Below are 20,294 nucleotides of genomic sequence, written 5' to 3'. Positions count from 1 at the left end.
CGCTTTACAATATTGCCTAACATTCACCCATTCATGCACACATTCATGCACACATTCACACACGACGGCGGTGTCTGCTATGCAAGGCCACAGCCAGCTCGTCGGGAGCAGTAAGGGTAAGGTGTCTTGCTCAGGGACACCTCGACACTCAGCTAGGAGGAGTCGGGGATCGAACTAGCAACCTTCCAGTTACCAGCCAAACCGCTCCACCTCCTGAGCCACATGCCCCCAGGCCCATTCCCCCACATTCCGGTCAGGGTCACAGAGGGTTGGAGCTTTGACTTGGCGCCGCTGAACATGCACTCTCATATGAGTGTTTTACTCTCGGCGTTGCAGGTTCTTTGCTGCTTCTGACGGGGTGTCAATGAGCAAGGATTCCAAGGCTAAAAGGGCCTTTTGCATGCTAGGCGTCGCTAGCACATATGATAATTGTATGTGTGTCATGAATAAACAAACCTCTTTATCCATGTTTTGGGACTACAAAATCAACTGTTGTGCATCGTGAGGGAAGAGTAGTTCAGAGACTCGGGTTGATAATATAGTCACTTTGAGCATGGAGCGAAAGGCCTGCTCAGGACTGGCGCTGAGGGCGGAGTAGCGGGTAGTATTTTGGGTCGTGGACGCTATTTTGGGTGGCAACACTTAGGACATGCCAGCGTTTTGACGATCATCATGTGTAACTTGACTGCTCTCACTTAAGAGCTGTTATTGCCTTGCATGGTTTACAACGTGTGTGTGTGCGTGTGCGCGTGCGTGTGTGTGTGTGTGTGTGTGTGTGTGTGTGTGAGTGAGATTTTAGAAGGCACAGTGGTTAGAAGTAGAAAGGCACTATTGTTGAGCTAATTTGACTAGTCCATTGAACATGATTTGAACATGATTTCTCCTGTTTGCTCCCTCACCACATAGCCACATGTCTCGCGCTAAATGATCAGATGTTTCATATGTATAGTGAGAGGTTGTACTATAACCTTCATTGCAATTTAAGCTTAATTTAGTCATTGAGTTGGTATTGGTGATTGTGTCTCCATGTCCTCTAGGGTTTTTCCCCTAAAAGATGCATATCTGACCTTAAACTTGCTGTAGCTGTGAAGTGTGTTTGTCCACCTAATTCGGGTTGTATCCCAGCACTACGCCCACTGTAGTCCGGTGTGTGAGTGTGTGGAAGAATGCATGCCAACAACAGTAGGGGGCAGCAGTACTGTAGATTCCTCAGCCTCAACACACTACCACACACATTCTACTGGACCCGGTTTAAGGCTGGATTCACACCAGATCTGGCATTGTGGCAATTAGAGCAGACTGCTGCGGCGATGTGGTAGTGTCACATCACGGCAGGTTTGTGTGATGTCATGTTGTCAACTTCAACCACTCCCCCATGGCAGGGCTGTACAGCTCTGGAAAGGACAACACAGTGCCGGTCTCTCTCCCACCCTCACAGTTGTTTGATAAACAGCGGAACACTCCAATGCTAACGTTACATGGTAAACAAGGTTCTGGGCGTCTTCCGGGCTGATCACTGGCTTATGTGATTGTCCATTGCTGTGTGAAATAGGCTTGTCTTGGTCCAAAAGTTGATTCTGTTTCAACTTGTCGCTGCAGGCCGGGACCCCCTGCAGCCCCTATGGTGGGAGCTTAAAGACACCATCTCCATTGACAGGAATGGTTGAACTGGGGTTCTCATTGCAACGCCTGGTTTGGTGTGAATACAATCCTAGTTGTGTGCACAATAAGAAATGCAATTTAACACAAAGATCCATCTTGCACATTCAGAGGATAACGATTATTAGTCGGTTTTCTAGGACCCAAGGTTAATGTTGACATTGTCTATGTCGAGATGGAAATCAGCCATGATTTCCTCATCTCAAACACTCCAGTGGTGTACCAGCATTCCAACACTGGGCATTTGACCAGCCATTGACATATTCCAAACCAGTGTTAAGCAAGTCTCATAACTGTCATTTTGTACAACAGAATTAAGCGCATTCAAAATGCCCTTGCTAGTTAGTTTTTCACATTAGTTCACCTTATGAACCTCATGAACAGATCCATAAGTTTTGCTGAGTTTACGCAGCAATGCGCATGCTCAGGGACTTAGAGGCTTATACATACAATCATACAACCCGGAACTGAGCACTTCATTTAGATTCCGGGCTGAATGTTTTGGTTTGGTTCCAATCTGTTAAACACCCCCTTCTGTACTTACCCATGCAAGATGTTGCTCTGAATTGTACTTACCCATTCAAAATATTGCTCTGCACTTAGAATTCAGAATCATCACACTGCCTAAATCGCAGCTACCCTATATTCGCTCATTATTCTAACTCGCGCCTCTGTCTCTAAGTCCGTGAAAATGCGTACCGTAGTGGAAACACAGAATGGAAATAAAATATTAATTCATTTGTTGACACTATTGGAGAAAACTACCTATCGAGGGCATATCATATGCACTTAGAGATACAGGATACAGCTATGGGAGCTACTTAACACTCGTTTGGAATATAATGGATGTTATTGCTCGCCAACTGCCCAATTTGGAAACACTCACACACCGTGAGAGGGGGTGAGTCTGACAAAAACAATGGCTGAGACATATCAACAATCAACCTGGGTTCAGCAAATCAGCCAAATCCTTTATCGTTGACCTCGATGTTCATCACAGAACAACATAACACAACGTGGAAGTAACTTGAAATACAATAAAAAGAACCGAACGAATGACAATATATGTCTCCATATATTGTCATTATTGTAACCGACCCGAATGCTTTAGTTATAATTGAAAGTAATGGTTCATTAGTGAGTTTAGTCCGTGCCCTGGATGCGAGTGTCTCCGTATCCGAGAGCAGCTGGCGATGGGCTAATGGAGGGCCCTCCTGGGACCACGCCCTCCTCATCACCAATGAGCTCATCTGGCTTCACGGGGCAGGATGAGAGCGACAGGCCATGGGGTCAAAGGTGGGAGAAGGGGATACACCAGAGCCACCCATCCCCCACCCAGACCCACCTACCCCCTCTCCACAGCCCACAGGGAGCACATGGAGACAATAATGCATCGCAGCGCATGGCGTGCTGCAGAAAGGGTGCAGTTTTAAATGGTAGTGGGCATTTAAGCTAGTCTGACATCAACATTAGACGTAGGGGGGGGAAAGGGGTAATAAAGTGCCCATCCTCTGCCTACAAGCTTGAAGTCCCCAAGCAGAGAACCCCCCTCCCCCCATGTCTGGCTGTCTCGACCTATTGATTACCTGTTTTGTAGATATCAATACCTCAAAAAGTGTGTGTGTGTGTGTGTGTGTGTGTGTGTGTGTGTGTGTGTGTGTGTGTGTGTGTGTGTGTGTGTGTGTGTGTGTGTGTGTGTGTGTGTGTGTGTGTGACATACTTGCGTCAAGTATAACGTGTTGGTTTACAAATGTTTGTGTGTATATATTGGTATCAGCATTTTCCTGTGCATTATCATATACACGTTAGGACTGTACGGTATGGACTAAAATTTATATCACGGTATGATTTGAGGCGTAGACGGTAATGGTATTATATCACGGTATGTTAATTTTATATTCTAATTTTGATATAAATGCTTCTGAAGGGGTAAAATACTGGTTAGGCAACTATTACTGTATTTTTGTATTACTAGGAAATATTTCACATAGTACAGAAGTATTTAAGAAGATTTATTGAGCAAAACTGCAATAGAAAAAAATGCTAAATCTTTTATTTTTTTTAAAGTTACTTCCAGTATGGATAGCATGGATTTCTTTCTCCACTTGATCGCGGATCTTGCTGTGTAGTTTTGGCATCTCAATTTGGCTGAAGTCTGTGCGGGCAGGTAACGCGTACCTGGGATCGAGTGTTTTGACCATCTCTTTAAAGCCCTTTCTATCGACATTTTGAAAGGGAACCATGTCCTTACACAGGTAAACAGTGACAGCGTTTGTTATCTCGTTCCACTGCTGGCTTTTTTGTCATAAGGACTGGCTTTGGAAAATGCCTGCGGAAGCGATGTCTGAGATGCAAAGACAGCTTCACGCTACCAGCGTCTGTCTCGTACGGTGTGGAATGATAGCTTGTGAAGGGACTATTGCGCAGGCTGCTTGCCTGCGTGCTTGCGCAATAGCATACTGCCTGAGAAAATCGGTTCCTGGGAAAAGTAACGTTGCGCTGAATTGAAAAAGGAACTACGTTTCGTTACCATATTTTCAGTAGTGTTGCATAACTTTACTTTTCACATGAAAAAGAAGTTACGTTACTGTATTTACTTATACTTATTTACTTACTTTGTAACACATTACACACAACACTGTCTACTGGTCACACCGGTCTCATGGTATGGTAAAAATCCATACCGTTGCGCAAATTCACACCGGTGTACTTTCCATGCCGTTTATACCGTACACCCCTAATACACGTATGTGTGTGCATAAGCACTTTGCTACATCCATATTTTATGCAATTGAATGCAACTGGTCAGGAGTTTCATGTTCCAAATTATTCAACATTGGATCCCTTTCTCTATACTCTCTCTCCAGGGGTTACTAGGGGCCCATCCCCTCTTCTCCCCTCAAATCCTAGCTTGTTGCCTCTGGAATATAAGACAACAATTCTAACGAACTGTGGAACACATCAGTGACGGTCATCTCGGTTGTTTATGAAAAGGCCTCAACACACAAACAGAGTTGTGTGTGTGTGTGTGTGTATATGCTAGGTTGAGACTCGTGTTGGCCTATTTGACATGTCTGTTTATTTTGGGCTGTCTTCTGACACGGTTCATGTGACATTGTTACACTGACGTGTGTGTGTGTGTGTGTGTGTGTGTGTGTGTGTGTGTGTGTGTGTGTGTGTGTGTGTGTGTGTGTGTGTGTGTGTGTGTGTGTGTGTGTGTGTGTGTGTGTGTGTGTGTGTGTGTGTGAGAGATAGTTCTCCTCTTTGACAGCTCTGCTGCGGTCGTACATGGAGCTGTTCTGCTCTCATGCTCTTTGCATTGCGGCCTCTTCATGTTTTGACAGCTGGCCCTGAAAGAGCAACGTTATTTTGTGTTTTTGTGTTTAATTGCTGAGTGATTATTATGTATCACTCTGAGATCCTGCTGCCCCTATTCTTTACAGGGAGATAAACTCGTACTGGACTAAAGCACTGAAGCCTGTAACCCTGATATCATTTGAAGTACGGATGCACCGAAATTAGAATTCTTGGCTAAAACGGAAACAGAAAATAATGAAACCTTTGGAATGAACCTTTTTCACCATTGCATAAATTAAATATTTTAAATCTGCTATTTACTTTTTAGTCCAGCTTTTCAAAGATTTTTTGGTGTCTTGCGCCGTGTTCGTCCCATTACCGACACCATCACCAAGCGACTTTCCCAAATCCAATGAGAAGAGAGAATTTTGTCGATTTACACCCGGTATGTTCATGACAGTAGGCTGTGAATGTCACAGGGAGATCATATTCACCAGGGTGTTGTTCAAGACGACGGCTATCAAATCTGCAAAAAAAAAATAAGTTGTGGCTAAAGGCGCATAGACGCATAGCCAATAAACAATGCAGAAATGCCTGGAAAGACAATAAAACAATAAAAAGAATTTTCTCAGGCCACATGTTGAAACTTTGACAAAAAGTAAAACCTCTAATAAAGAATAGTGTTGTGAAATAAATTGTTGCATATTAATCGTGAAACCGTCAAACTGTAGTTATTCCTCAGACTATAATCCTACCATCAAAATATATTATTGTTGCATCCCTAGTTAAGGGCTGATTATGGTCCCACGTTCACGCAAGGGGGTTACGGACCCCTTACGTTGTTGCGGACCCTCATTGCGTCCACCGCAAGGGCCTGACGTGCGCCTCCCAAAAATTGTAACCTTCCAGTGTTTCCCACAGACCAGGTAGCAATGTGTGGCGGATTTGTTGTGGGTGGGGGCGATTACCGTCTGGAGGAGTTGTTGACGGGGGGGGGGGGGGTATTATCGATTATAGAACATGCGTGGATCATTTTCTTTCTCATGTCTCGCTTTTCGCCCGTGCCTAAAACCGCCACTGCTTATAATGCTTACGTTATAACCGCGGGTGGAATTGTTGACGGGGGGGGAGTTGGGTTGCGGGCGGACGGACGGGATTGTTGACGGGGGGGCGCGATTACGGGCTGGCGGAGTTACATTTAAAAATCGCGTTCAAGTTAAAATAAATATGAAAAGCGGAATCAATTTGTGGCGCTCGTTGTTCAATCTGTGGCGCAGCGCCACACATTGGCCTATGTGTGGGAAACACTGCCTTCTGTCGAGGCAACGCAGTCGCAAGGGCTGTTATTGGTCCTCTTACTAAAACCCGACGTGGAACCATAAAGGTTCCCGTCTGCGTGGTCATTGCATTGGGTGAACCTGTGACCATAATCAACCCTTTAGGCATCTCGGGTAAGCATGTAACAATCACCCTGATTTCTCTTTCAGGTAGACTATCACTTTTTGTTCGGAAAACTACATAATATATTTCAGTTACATATGTAAACTTCCATCAAATCACATTCCCATCAGCCATCCAGTATATTCCAAAGAAAATACCCCATAAACAAACTGTTTTCTCAAAAGCTTTTGTATTGATTTTGATAATTGTATCAGTAACATCAAATTGTCCACAGCTTTTATACACCATACGTTTTTTTCTTTCTTCACCCTTCCCCAAGTCTCCCAAAGTCCAACACCCAAACCCTGAAAGTCCAAAGCCCAAAAAAACACCAAAAAAGTATTCCACCAAAAAACACGTAAAAAGTAGTCCACTAACAATGCATTGTAGAAAAATGGAAGGATCTCACCGGTAAGGCAGGCTCAAACAAATATACTCCATCGTTGTTGTCTGTATAGCGTGGCCTTCTCAGGAGTTTGGTGGGGTTTTAAGATTTCAGGATCCCTCCTTTCCTAAACTCACCACCCTTCCCCTTGGGCCATCCCAAACATTTTTCCTTTGTTCATCTGCTTCCTGGTACCTGTCTGTAACTCCTCCCCTTGCCCCCTAAGGTCACCTAGCTTAAAGTCCCAGTAACCTTTTTGTCATGTCCTCCCAGCAAAAATCACATGTCGCTGGCATTATTATGGCTTTTCCACATCGGCAAACACACACACAAAACCAATTAACAGGTAACCCAAAACATTATTTAACCTTGCAAGGATTTAAAACTTTATGTTAACTGGGCACTGTTTTTTTTCCATACAATTTGTACCATTTCTTTCAAACACTTATAACGTCATGTGGCTGTGTCACAAGCACATGTCTGAGAAAAGTTGTCTACTAGGCATGGTGCTCAATATGCAATGCATGAGGCCCAATGCGCTCTATAAGTCCGTCCTATACAACTAAGATTGGTTGATTGTCAAAGGCGATGAATGACATGATCTTTTTTAGCAATGCCTTTTTCTTGGGTACTGTCACTGGAAAACTGTTTTGCCTTTTCAAAGACAAGTCTGTCAAAAATGGAGTGGATGTGCTGGGTCTTGGAGGAAGAACTTTCTGCTTTATTGTTTTTGGCTGCTGCTGCTGTATCTTTCTCTCGTACTCTACCTGCTTTTGGGGATGTCTGGATTTCAAGTGATGAATTCAACTGGTAGTGCTGTTACTCTTTGCAGATGTACCCCCCTCTAGATATGTTAGCAGTGTCTGCAAACAGCCATTTTTGAGTCACTTTTGGGCTTTCACACTGCCGACATGATGCATATATAAAGCATGTGCGCCTCACTCCATGCTGGTTGCTATTTGATCAAGTCATCAAAAGCATAATTGTTCCACAAAAAATACTGTTTTGGTTGCTGAACCTTTAGTGCATCCCTAATTTGAAGTCTCTCTTACTTGATGTGACATTGTGTGTGTTTTTTTGTGCAGCAGAGGTTTATCAGTTAGTTCTTTGTTTTTTTCCCTGTCATCTTTGAAATGAATAAATGTGTATATTAAAGAAAATAAAGCTAGAAAATATATAATTAATAATATTAATATTTATCTTCTTTAGGACCTCCACCACATCTACTGCCGCCTGTACCGCATGGATGTTCTCTCTCATCTCCGAGAGCACCAGCTCAGGTAGTGTGTGTGTGTGTGTGTGTGTGTGTGTGTGAAACCATGTACTTTTGTAAATCTTCTCGAGTTGACTACCCCCATTTAATTCATACATTGTCCCTCTTTTGCTTTCACTTCCTTTCGCCCCTTCATCTTGCCTGCTCTCCCTTCCAGATCGATGTGTACCTCAGCTAGATACGAGAGGCATGAAGCCAACCATATCCTGTTCTAGTAAGTACTTTGTCACACACACACACTCACACACACACACACACGTAAAAGCTCTTGGTGGGCCCTTATAAGATACATCTGCTTGTTAGCGCAAAGTGCCACACAGTGATGCACGGGGCTGCAACTCTATACATGAAGCATGGTCAAGGCGGTCAAGTGAGGTGCACTTGTTGTTTGACCCTGTGGGCTAAGATTCATGGTCAGTGGGACAACTGCCGATGCCAAACACTGTGGCTCCAGCATCTCCTGAGACTGTTGATCTCCCCTTTTGTTCACAACCAGAAACCAGAAGCAGCCAGGTAGTGGCGGTTCCGTGGGTGAAAGCTCCTGTTTTAATGCGAGGTTAGAAGACATGGCTAAAGCTGTTTGAGCTGTGGGAATGCCACAAATATCAGGATAACCAGGCTTTATGACCGTGGTGTGCAGAAGGGCATCTCTGTATGCAAAATGCCCCAGACCTTGATTGCTGGATTCCACTCATGTTGAATAACAACTGGGGATTGGGTCCACACTACAGTACAGTCCACAATGTCTTGAGAACAAAATTAATAAGGTAAAACTGCTTGAATCCATCCTGACTTGTTAAAATGATTGAGACCGATTGGCAGTGGTCTTTGAGAGAGAGAGAGAGAGAGAGAGAGAGAGAGAGAGAGAGAGAGAGAGAGAGAGAGAGAGAGAGAGAGAGAGAGAGAGAGAGAGAGAGAGAGAGAGAGAGAGAGAGAGAGAGAGAGAGAGAGAGAGAGAGAGAGAGAGAGAGAGAGAGAGAGAGAGAGGATTTAATCAGGAATCTGAGAGGATGAACAACACGCAAGATGTTTAGAGGAAGTTCTTTAGGACGTTGAGAAGAGGAGGTGTTGAGTAGGAGAGCAGGACAGCCAATTAGAGTGGGAGTGCATGCCAGGAGATTGAAAAGGGGAGGAGGAAGGAAAATGACAAGAGAGGATAAATAAGGAGGGAACTGAGAGGGAAAGGGAGGGAGAGAATCATGTACAGTCATGGAGCATGAGGCAATGGGAAAATAATAGTGAAACGTGCAATCTTTTGATTTATTTAGATGCTAATTTACTGTCATAAATAGTAAATTACTATTACTGTCACTAAATACTTCCAGACTCAAACAAACTCCCAATCGCTCCTATTATTTTTCATTGATTTCTTGATTCTTAACCCAGAACATCCCGGTTTGCAGATTCAATTTGAATCATTCACTTACTCCCTCACTCACTCACTCACTCACTTACTCACTCACAGATGCAATCTCAGTTGTTATTCATGTGTATGTTTGGTTTTCCATTTATGTGTAGTGTATAATTTTATATATTTTTCAGAAGATTATCAGTATAATGTATATGATGATGTTATATATTATTGCTTTCAGGCCAGTTGTTAATCATCCAACCTATTTTATATTTAATAAAGCCTTACAAAGTGATTCATTGCTTTAAGAAAGTAACAGGAAGTTGCTAGTGGGGCGCTGTGTGTCTTCATTGGGGACGCAGGGGGGGCCCATGCAATGCAGTAGCTTGAAGTTTCACCTTCAATGTGTTTCCTCTGTTTAGCCCCGACAGTCTGGCAACCTGCTGGTACATCCTGCTGTCTGGGTCGGTGTTTGTCAAGGAGCACATGTACCTTGCCAGGTGCTGGTAGGTCACACGCACACACTCTCATCATCTACACGTATGCTCATATCAACACAAGCACGCACAAGCATTTTTTAAAACCCAATGTTGTACTAGAAAATAATAATCATATTATAATATATGCCTAACACAGATATAAGCATATATGTGTTATATGACATAGTGATGGTGTCCTTGCCAAATCAAACTGCATTTCCGCAAGATGCAGTGAAAGAAAAGATTCTTGATTTTCAACCTAGACCCTTTTTTCCATCATGTTTTGTTTAAGGGACAAATACAGACAATTACACCCCGTGTTCCCTGGGTTGTTATCCTTTGGGGCATTAGCGCCCGGTCAATGTACGTCCTCAAGGAAGAGTTTTCCTTGAGAGAGACTTGTGATTGAACGAAAGGTAAAGAACCAAGTTCTATTTCTCTGTAGGAGTCCTTTAGATTGGAATACTGGACCAATCTAAAAGCACATTGTCAGCATTAGTCTTTTGGAACCTAAATTATTGGAAAATAGGTCTAGGTTGAAAGATCCCAATGTTTTTTTTTAACACACAACAAAAACCCATTTCTGACTGCTATTCAAATATCAAACAAAATTCAGAAATGAATCAGACAACTTTACAAACATGCTTTGGTTTATAGAAGCCTCAGGCACTGAATAAAAAGAAAAGTATTGCTTAAATTAATTTAAAAAAAATAACAAGGGTTTTGGGTTTTATGATCTGACTTGTTGCCGCTCTTTTGAAAATCGTGAAACTAACATCACTGCAGTGCGCTTCTATTAAACCTTCATAACTGTTTAAATTATGCTCATATATATATATATATATATATATATATATAGAACAAACAAATCATAAAGAATCAAGCTGATGAGAACTCTAGCCAAAATGTTAACAATAACAGTAATTCAAATTAATTAACGAATAATATGTTGGCTATACAGTAGATACCGCAAGACATTTCTGGGGTAATTTCCTACAACAATCGTTTCCAGTGTGGGAGATATGAGACAAAGTAATCGTTCCATGCAATCGCATCTCAAGTTGCAACTCTCAAAGTAAACAAAGATCAGGGACCGACCCAATCAAGCATGGTGACATTTATTTAAGTGACAGAAGCCGCAGGGAAAAGCTTCTACCCTGTTTGCCAACACGGTGGATTAAGACATGCCACCTATAATTCCACTAGAGACTAGGGGATTTCAAGTATGATGGCATACTGTACATAGAGCCAGAGACATTCACGAGTATTAATACCTGAATAAACTCAATCTTTCTCTCTTAGAGTAATATATTTAGCGTTGAAGATGGGATGGGATGGGATTTCTTGCCTATGATCCATGGCTGCCTTTGTGGATGTCGACACACATCGAATAATCAATCACACGTTCATACCAACCCCCTGACTATTCAACCATGAAAACGTCATGGAAACCAGCCACTGCGTTACTTACAAACATGACCCAAGGTTATTTATGTGGTCATTCATAAAGAATGCAGTCTTTATATAGATGTCCGGGTCTTGTAAGGTTGTATAATAATGATGAGAGTACACTGCGTGGCGTTCTGCGGCTCTGAGCTGTGCTGATCGTTGTAGCTGGGTGCTGTCGGACGGTGGTGACCTCTCGTGGAATCATTTTTATTATTTTCAAGGAACCGGTTGGCTTGCCACCCTTCTGTTTTTTTCCTCTTCATGGAATTCCTTTTGAAATGTTATTACAAAATGTGTCCCCACTATGATGACATACTTGACATACTTGGCACTAGGCGCAGGAGGAGCTCAAGTGCATCAAAATAAAAGCAAGGCTGATCAGCGGCTAGAATTTCATTATCAGAAGTGCGTGTGCGTGCGTGTGTGTGTGTGTGTGTGTGTGTGAGCGAGCTCTTTAGTGTTTTTGTGTGATTTAGATGTACATGTACATTCAGTGTATGTTCATTCAATTGTGTCTGTGTTTACATTTATGTATAATGAGTGCGCAAGTTAAAGTAGCCACAGGGGGCTTTGTGGGTCACAGCACATGGAGCTAACTGGGGGAGGTGTCTGTGTGTGGAATGTGGAACCCCTTGCAGGACACATAGCTGCCTGGCCATGTGTTTACAGGAGCACATTAAGGCAGGAAATGAGCAAGACACACACACGCGCACACAGCCTGGAGCCAGTGAACATAGTAGCAGAACAGGGCGGGAGAGAGACAACACACATTCTCCTCCCTTCGTGAAATAATCTCCCAAAGTAAAAACCCTACCACTGGCCAACTCTGTGAACTTCTGAGGACTCCGGAGAACGACGGACACTCTAGACCCCAGTGCCCTTTGGAGTAGAACCAGGAGTACTGCCACTAAACGTTGTTTGGATAATAACAATAACAACAGGCTGGCTGCTCCATGTCCCGCCAAAGGAAAGTCACCGCCTGGATCCTCTAAAGCCGTTCTTCCTGGTCAGTGTTGACAGTGCTGCTAACTCTTTATTCTTTTTGCTCGACATTCGCTGGATTTACCGACACGTATTCCTTTGTCTGAAGTGGGTTGACGTTGTCTAGTGGGAAATGGGAAGGTTAGAGCGGCCCTTGTTGTAAGAATAGTTTCAGTCATTCAGACGTGTTTTGAATGCTCACTCCTTTCTCTGCTTTTCATTTTCTCACTCTTTCTCTTTTTTTCTCGTTTATTTAGCTCAATGCGGGTCGCCACTGTTTTAAGTTTATGCTTCTGTTGACTTGTGTGAGCCAGGAATCTTTCCCCCAATGGAAAGTCAGCGTAGCGTTAAAGTCTGCAAATATCCGAGCGCTAACACGTCACCCAGTCCTTGGGCTTCCTATCTGCCCTGATGGTCTGAACAAAATCTCAGCAAAACGCTTTCTTTAGAACAAACATCCAATAACAAAAAACACTGAGGGTCAAACCATGCGTGAAGAAAAGGGATTTTGATTTTCTTTATTTTAATCATGGAGAACGGTTTCTGTCTACAGTTAGAGAAATGTACGTTTCCCATATTCGCAGTAGTGACACCATTATTTATTTTTATGCTATGTTATGACAATGCTAATCATCCCTGGTAGTTTGAGCGCTTTTTTGCGTTTTGTCTTCTTTTAGTACTGCACCTTTTTGGCTTGTTTTAATTTAATTGACTGAATTACCTTTTTCATTTTTTATCCCTGAAGTGCGTCTCAGGAGGATATGTAGCGATAAGGACTCAAAGTTTCCTTCATAAAGACTATAAGAAAATATGGTTCATTTAAATAGACCATTCACTGGGTGTTTTCATTTGCTTGCCAGTAGGCTGTAGGCTGGCCAGATCCGCCACAGTGAAGAAATGGAACTGAAATGGAACTCACTCAGAATTGTATTGTGTGAATTGTAACTTTGTATTTGTGTCCACAGAGGAATTATCAGTGAAGTAATGGTATACATAGATATCCAGATCCAGTATGGGTTTGACTCAATTGGGTGTGTCATTGAAATAGTTTAAGATGTCTACATTCATGACACACCTGTGGTAACCCATCGTCAAACATAATCAGACAGTTTATCATCAGTTTAACATCAGCTTTTCTCTGGATCCTCTGAGATTCCAGTGTTGAAAGCATGAATCTCTTCTATTAGAAGATAGATGAGCTAGACCACTCCCCTTTCAGTGGATCAAGTGGCTTAGTACACTCTGGTTTAAAGTATTTTCTGATGTGGGAGCATTTTCAAGAATTTGAAATGGGGGGGGTGGACATCCATCATTCTGCAAATGCTCTTCCTCCATTAGTTGTTGTCCACCACTAGTGTATTGTGGCTATGAACAGCAGCTTGTTATTTCCATGGGCATGTTTACCTACGTACGTGCTTGTGTGTGGCTTGGACTTCTACACCGGCTGTCAACGTTTATTGCCCCTAGTTTTACAGCTGTCAGAGTCCCTTCTCCTGGTCTGCTGCTGTTTGCTATCAGGACACTGTGGGTGGGATGTTGGTATCACCTGCTGGTGTGTGTGTGTGTGTGTCCATGTGTGTGTGTGTGTGTGTGTCCGTGTGTGTGGGGGGCCTGGTTGTATACACGTGTGAGAAGGCAGTGTGGGGGACATCTTAATTAATTGTGATGCTTCTATATTTCAAGAAACATAAACTAAAAGAGAAACCATTGTGAGGGAATGCACATATTGTATATGCAATATTTGATGTGAGAAATTAAATTAAAGGAGTACATCTTTTTCTCACACTGTCCATCTCACATTTTTCAAAGAAGCTTGACACACGCACACTCTCAGTCGGACAGACAGACCCGGTAAGCTCTGCCGGTCAGGACCTCGTTTCGCCTCAGTGGAGCACAGATAGAGCTGTCAGACTCTGCCTGACCTCCGTTCTGAGGGCTCTACCTGAGACAAGACTAGCGCACCTTTCTGTGGGTACTCTGGCACACAGCCTTAGCCTAGACCAGTTATCCTGGAGCTGTAGTTTGTTTGTAGCTGATGAACAGGCATCATTTCTTCATAATCCTCCCTGTGTTGGCATTGCCTTTTGCTCAGCCCACCACCAAAGACGGCAGTTTGAATGTATTGTTTGCACAACAGAATAGTTATAAAGAAGGAAACCAACATTAAACGGGAGTTTCATTGTTGTTGAGACGTAAATAGGTTTGTCTGCCAACGGCTACTGGCTGGCCTGGGTAGGCGGAGTTCTCCCACGTTTGAAGTTTTACAATAATGAACGCAACAGTCTATGTTAATACAGTTTAACCTGTATTGTATACAGTCTATGTTGATTCAGTTTAACCTGTATTTTAGACTGTATATTATACAGGTTAAACAGAATTAACGTAAACTATATATTATACAGGTTAAACTGAATTAATATAGACTGTATTGAATGTTAAACTGATTTACCATATGTGTAGATTGGTGGAAACTATCTCAGGCTTGGACCATATACATTAGGTATTTAAACCCAGCATGACTTGTCTAAGTAGTCACATTGCATTTTAGGCTAGACAATGTCTGACATGCTACATTGACATCACCAGCAGCTCAGCTTTTACATATTTGTTGATTGTTAAGTATGAAAAAATAGTTGCAGACTATGGCAATGTCGGTGCTACTACCGGGTTATAAGGAAGGCGAAGGCAGGAGGTTGGCAGACAGTCCTTTATTCACATATATAAATACACACTACAATACTGCTCTGGCGACACCTTGCTACCACAGCTGTGTGGTTCACCTGTCAAACCCAGGCCCCATCCACACAGTCGATTTTTTGGTGAAACCGCATAAGTCTTGTGTGTTTAGGCCGACCGTCCAGACGGATCCGGCGGATCCGGTGCACTAAAACACACTTTTCTGAAACCACCTCCGAGGGTGGATTCAGATAAAAACAGACCTATGCGGTTTCGTGTTAGGATTTGTGTGGACACCTGAAATGCAAACAATGACGTCATTGCCCCCCCACCAGCTGGGGACGTGAGAGTTGCGTTGATTTTTTTATTCATTTATTTGATTTGTATTATTTTTGTAGCTTTAAATACAGCCCCTTGGTACATTTAATTACTAACTGTACATTAAAAAGTTTTTCTGCTCAATCTAAAAGGTTTAACAACTGCTGTCTCCTCCCCGACTGTATGTTTATATACAGCGCCCATGTGCTTCATGCGCACAGGTTTGATGCGCTCCACTTTTTTTTGTGGAGAACCAGCGCCACACAGTCGCCTTGAATATGTACTAGAGCGTTTCTACAGCTCGATGCGTTTTCGCACGAGTCCGTCTTTACAGAGATATTCCTGAAACGCATTAAGGGAAAACTGATTGTTTTTGCCCGTGTGGACGGGGCCCCAGTCTCACTGTGGGGGAGAGTCACATATCCCCATTGTCCCATAGTTCTCAATGCCTGATGACGATCTCTAGTGATCGAAACGTTGCCTGTTTATAAATAAATCTACTTCTGGAGCAAAATAACAGTGTGCAGACCCTCCTCTCTCTTATATCCCATGCTCTCCACCTCCCCGGGGCAAAGCGTCCCCCAGGCCCCTGTTCCATGTGTCGGTCTGCAAGGCAAAAGGAGGCTTGAAGTAAGGGATGTCTAAGAGCGACTTGGTCCACTGGACAGAATCTCAAGCACCCTTTGGGATGAGGTCGGTCATGGGGCTGGTTAGCTCAGAGAAGGCGGTGATGAACCGCATATAGCAGCCAGCTATTCCCAGGAGTGCCCTCGCCTGCTGTTTGGTCTCGGATGGGCTGCGAATGCCTCTGTATTTTCCACCTGTAGGCGCACCTTCCCGCTACCTAAGCTGTACCCCAACACCATCCCTCACTCCGTCCATTCACACACTTCATTGGGTGGGCCGCGAGCACTGCCCGCCTCACTGACTCGAGTATCGTCCCTCCCCCCGACCGGCTGCATTATGCTGCTGCCAGGTGTCACTATGAATAACGACCTCATCAATGTGTGCAGCAGCATACTCTGCACGCGGACGCAGCACTCTGTCCATAAGGCCGGTTTGTCCTTTGACTGGAGATAAGGCAGTCGGCCAGTATAAAAAAATTGGCTAAATCCAGTGTTGGAAAAAAAAAATTGGCATGTCTAACTGATGTCGGAGTTCATCGACCTGTGGCATTGGATACGCATCAGACTTTGAGACACCATTTACCTTGCGGTGGTCAACACCAGGGGTGTAACGATACGTGTATTAGTACCGACATTTTTCGGTATGGGTCAAATTGTTCGATGCACGTTTCATTTCGGTGCGTACCGAAAAAAAAAAAAAAAAAGTTTATATATTTTTTAATTGATTATCACATACTCTGTGAGTGTCTTGTCTTGTCCTGATGTTTGGTGTTGAGGACCAGAATAGAAATAAGTCCTAAACATTATTGTTTTTATCCTCAATTTAATAAATCAAATCAACTAAAAAAAAAGTTTAATAAAAATATAATTTTAACCCTGCTGTACCGAAAAACATACTGAACAGTGACTTAAAAACCGAGGGATGTACCGAATCGTGACTTTTGTGTATCGTTACACCCCTAGTCAACACAGAACTGAATAATGCCATCAGGGTTGGGAACCAGTACAACAGGACGAGACCAGCCACTGTGCGACTCTATTTCCCAACATTGCCTTGAACGCACGGCCCTTTTTAAGGTGAAAAACCTGTCTTTGTTTGACAGGAATCTCACAAATAACGTGACGTCACAGGTATACCTCCAGCTAAGCTATGTGATTGTAGAAAAAAGGGTAAAAAGTTTTTCTACCCAATGTGGTATGTGAACGTTCCCCTCTGCTGCGAACACAGGTGACGTTCTTTTCGTGATGTCTGAGTGCCTTTTCCAAGAAAAAAAGATTTTCCCCTTTTCGCAAAAAAAACGAAATCAGTGTTGTGTCGAGTCCCATTCAACTCCATAAGTTTGAATGATTTTATTGGCGAAAAAAAAACACATCTAACAAATACTTAATAACTAAATTTCATCAATCTATCAAAAAACCTCCTTACTTGACAAATGACTCCCTGATGCTGTCGTAGATGAGGACATCATTTTGTGAAGTACCTACTGGCACCTTACACAATGCAGGCCAGTACAGCCCACCGCAGCCGCTGTAAAGGGAGGGTCGAGGGGGGGATTCCGTTGGTTGCACTCTGCATGCCCCCCCACCGCTAGTTGCCACCTCAATTGTACACACTGGAACTTTCCCATGGTCAATTTATTTGACTAGTTTAACAACTAGAGTTGAATTACATATCTTTACAATGATAAATTGGTGACTGATGTCCACACAATCACAAATGTAATGGAGTATTTTAAAATTGCCAACCTTGGACAATATAAGGTGTGAGCTGTGAGGAAGTGTAAATGCTACTGTTAAATAGGCCAATCATCGTGACTGTTATACACTGTGCAGACAGAGTTAAGTAAATAACTCAGAGAATATCCCATGAAGATTACAATGTGTCCACAATAAAGTAGGATGGGGTTGTAGTGTATTGCTGCTTGTGATCATATGGGTGAGTTATGGCTACCTTCTTACTGTTAACGTCTTTGTTTTCTCCCCCTAGTTTTGGCAGACAGTTTGGAGGGAGGCGAGGCTGTGAATGCATCACTTTGGAACCGTCAGAAATGATTGTGGTGAGCAATGTCTTCATATCACACACACACACACACACACACACACACACACACACACACACACACACACACACACACACACACACACACACACACACACACACACACACACACACACACGTTCATCATTGGGTCCCTCCTCCTGTGTTTCGCTCTTCTCTTCAACAAGGCAGCACTTCCTTCTTTCCCATCAGCTCCCAAAGGATGTCTCGATGGCACAATGGTTCTCAAGTTATTTGAGACCTCACCAAAGAGATTGAATCCTCTCTATATTTTGTCAGGCCCATCCCTGCTCTTGTGTAACTCTGTTGGTAGTAGGGTTGAGACGATGCCAGACATTTCAGCATGACCAATCCGATTAAGGTCCAATTCAGCTTTTAATCATACAATTGAATGCAATAACATTGTATCATTGGTAAAAGGAGCACCGTTTAGCCCGCTAATTAAAATAACACAAATAACACTGGTGCTGGCCTTTTATATATCTGTATCCATTAGTAATCAATACTAAATAACAGCACTGTCATTTCCGTAATACCTTAATATGGGTGTCAAATTTGTGACTTGTGTTTGTCACTGAAGTTACTGCAGCACAAGCCACTACCAACTACAGTATTGGGGGTGGGTACAGGAAGGGATGGGGGAAAAAATCGATTCATCTGCAAATTGGGATTCTTTGCTTCCCCCCTACTTGAATGGTCAGGTTGACTCAAAACAAAGGTGGAAGCAATATAATGGTACCATCCTAAAGAGGGCACTGGAGTGTCGCCAATGTTCAATTAGCGAACTATGTTCTGTTGTGTTCGGCCACATTTATTTAAGTAGAATCCAAACCCCAATGCTAAGCCAGACAAAATATTCAATTGTAAAAGTGTTCGCAATATTTACCAAAACGCAACACAGATCGTCTCGGCACTCAAAAATCGTTGCGTATCTTATGGTCCCTGCCAATTCCAATCCCAGCCATCATGTAGTTAAGTTATGGATGAGTAAGCAGGGGATTAAATGAGACAACGAGTGAGTGGCTGAAGGCCCCAGGGATCCTTCTACTTGGCTTCTATTAGAAGAACAAATGAGATGAGATGAGATCATTACATGATCAGATCTTTAATGACGCACATGGGTATAAAGTCAGTGCACATATGTGTAAGAGAGGGTCTGCCTGTGTCTGATTTTGTGTGTCTGCACATTTCACTCACTGATGGGTGGCTATTTACCACAAATGACTTTCAAACCTCAAAATCACTAGAAAAACCAAACTCAAACCAAATCTCTTGACTCTTACCTACATCACCTTTAACCCCAGTGTCTGAACACATTCATAATGCATAACCATAAATATGCCCATAACATGACCATATGCATTATCACTTTAGCCTGCATTGATAACAACGTCGTTGTCCGGTCTATCCGATTTAGCTAAATTACACAAAAACACGTTTTGGGCAACTGCTATCAATTAATTGTATACATGAGAAAAAAAGATAGTGCCACGGCCAAGAAATGCCAACATTTTATTTTTCTTCGCCTGGAGAATACACCAATTGTATGAGAGAACTAACCAATAGATTGTAGTCTTGTCTTGTTTACCAGGTTCACATGTGGGACTTGAATCTGAAATATGTGAGCCTGGATGGAATGCAACTGGTCTAGCACATAATGTGGCACTGCAGCACAGATGGAGCAAGGTGCCTTTTGGTGTAGTCTCTCTGTAGTACCTCAAACATGCAACAAGCCACGCCCTCAAACCAAGTCAAAGAAACATTTGAAACATTTTAATGGAGGACTGAAGTGAGAGATTCTCACTTTCTCAAAGGTTGCAGCTTTTTGGACCAAAGTTGGTGTATGCAAATAAGCATGAACATGTCAATATCATGTTCATTAGCTAATCTAAACATGTGACCGATCTAGGGAGGGTCATCTTCTCATTCATGTTGAATGGTTGGAACATGGCCGTCCTTAGATAAGGACGGCTTACGTCCAATAACACTGACGTTTATAGATATAAGTAACATAATATTTCTCGCATGGATGTCACTGTTCAAGATCTGGCATCTGAAATGTTACAATAAATTCAGGGAATGAAAATGCTTGAAAAAAAGGGTTACAAAAACAAAGTTAAGAAAGCAAAAACCAAATAACAAATGATCTATTAAGAAAGACAGATGATGACAACCGATGATGATGTAGGAATCCAAATGGCAGCGATTTGGATGTGTGCCTTCATTGTAAACATGGCGAGTTCCATAGAGAAGAACTGGCCCTTATGCAACGGCAGAGAGAAAACACATTCCTCGGGCAGC

The 20,294-nt window shown here is 42.8% G+C and overlaps 1 protein-coding gene across 3 annotated transcripts in view; it reads left to right on the top strand.

The window, feature by feature from the left end:
- rapgef6 (Rap guanine nucleotide exchange factor (GEF) 6) overlaps positions 1 to 20,294 on the top strand; it is a 91,069-nt gene that overhangs the window by 10,693 nt on the left and 60,082 nt on the right. For 2 of the 3 annotated variants that reach the window (XM_084474747.1, XM_084474746.1), the window contains exons 2-5: positions 7,991 to 8,061; positions 8,212 to 8,268; positions 9,828 to 9,911; positions 17,922 to 17,991. In XM_084474747.1, the coding sequence (XP_084330873.1) occupies positions 7,991 to 8,061; positions 8,212 to 8,268; positions 9,828 to 9,911; positions 17,922 to 17,991 (282 nt within the window). Of the gene's footprint in view, positions 1 to 7,990; positions 8,062 to 8,211; positions 8,269 to 9,827; positions 9,912 to 12,273; positions 12,340 to 17,921; positions 17,992 to 20,294 lie in introns of those variants that run through there. The other variant, XM_084474748.1, reaches the window with a different exon arrangement.

Source organism: Micromesistius poutassou (genome assembly GCF_964030765.1).
Source record: "Micromesistius poutassou genome assembly, chromosome: 10".
NCBI classification, from domain to species: domain Eukaryota; kingdom Metazoa; phylum Chordata; class Actinopteri; order Gadiformes; family Gadidae; genus Micromesistius; species Micromesistius poutassou.
The sequence above is the reverse complement of the archived record's forward strand: the minus strand, read 5'-3'. Positions and strand labels throughout refer to the sequence as shown.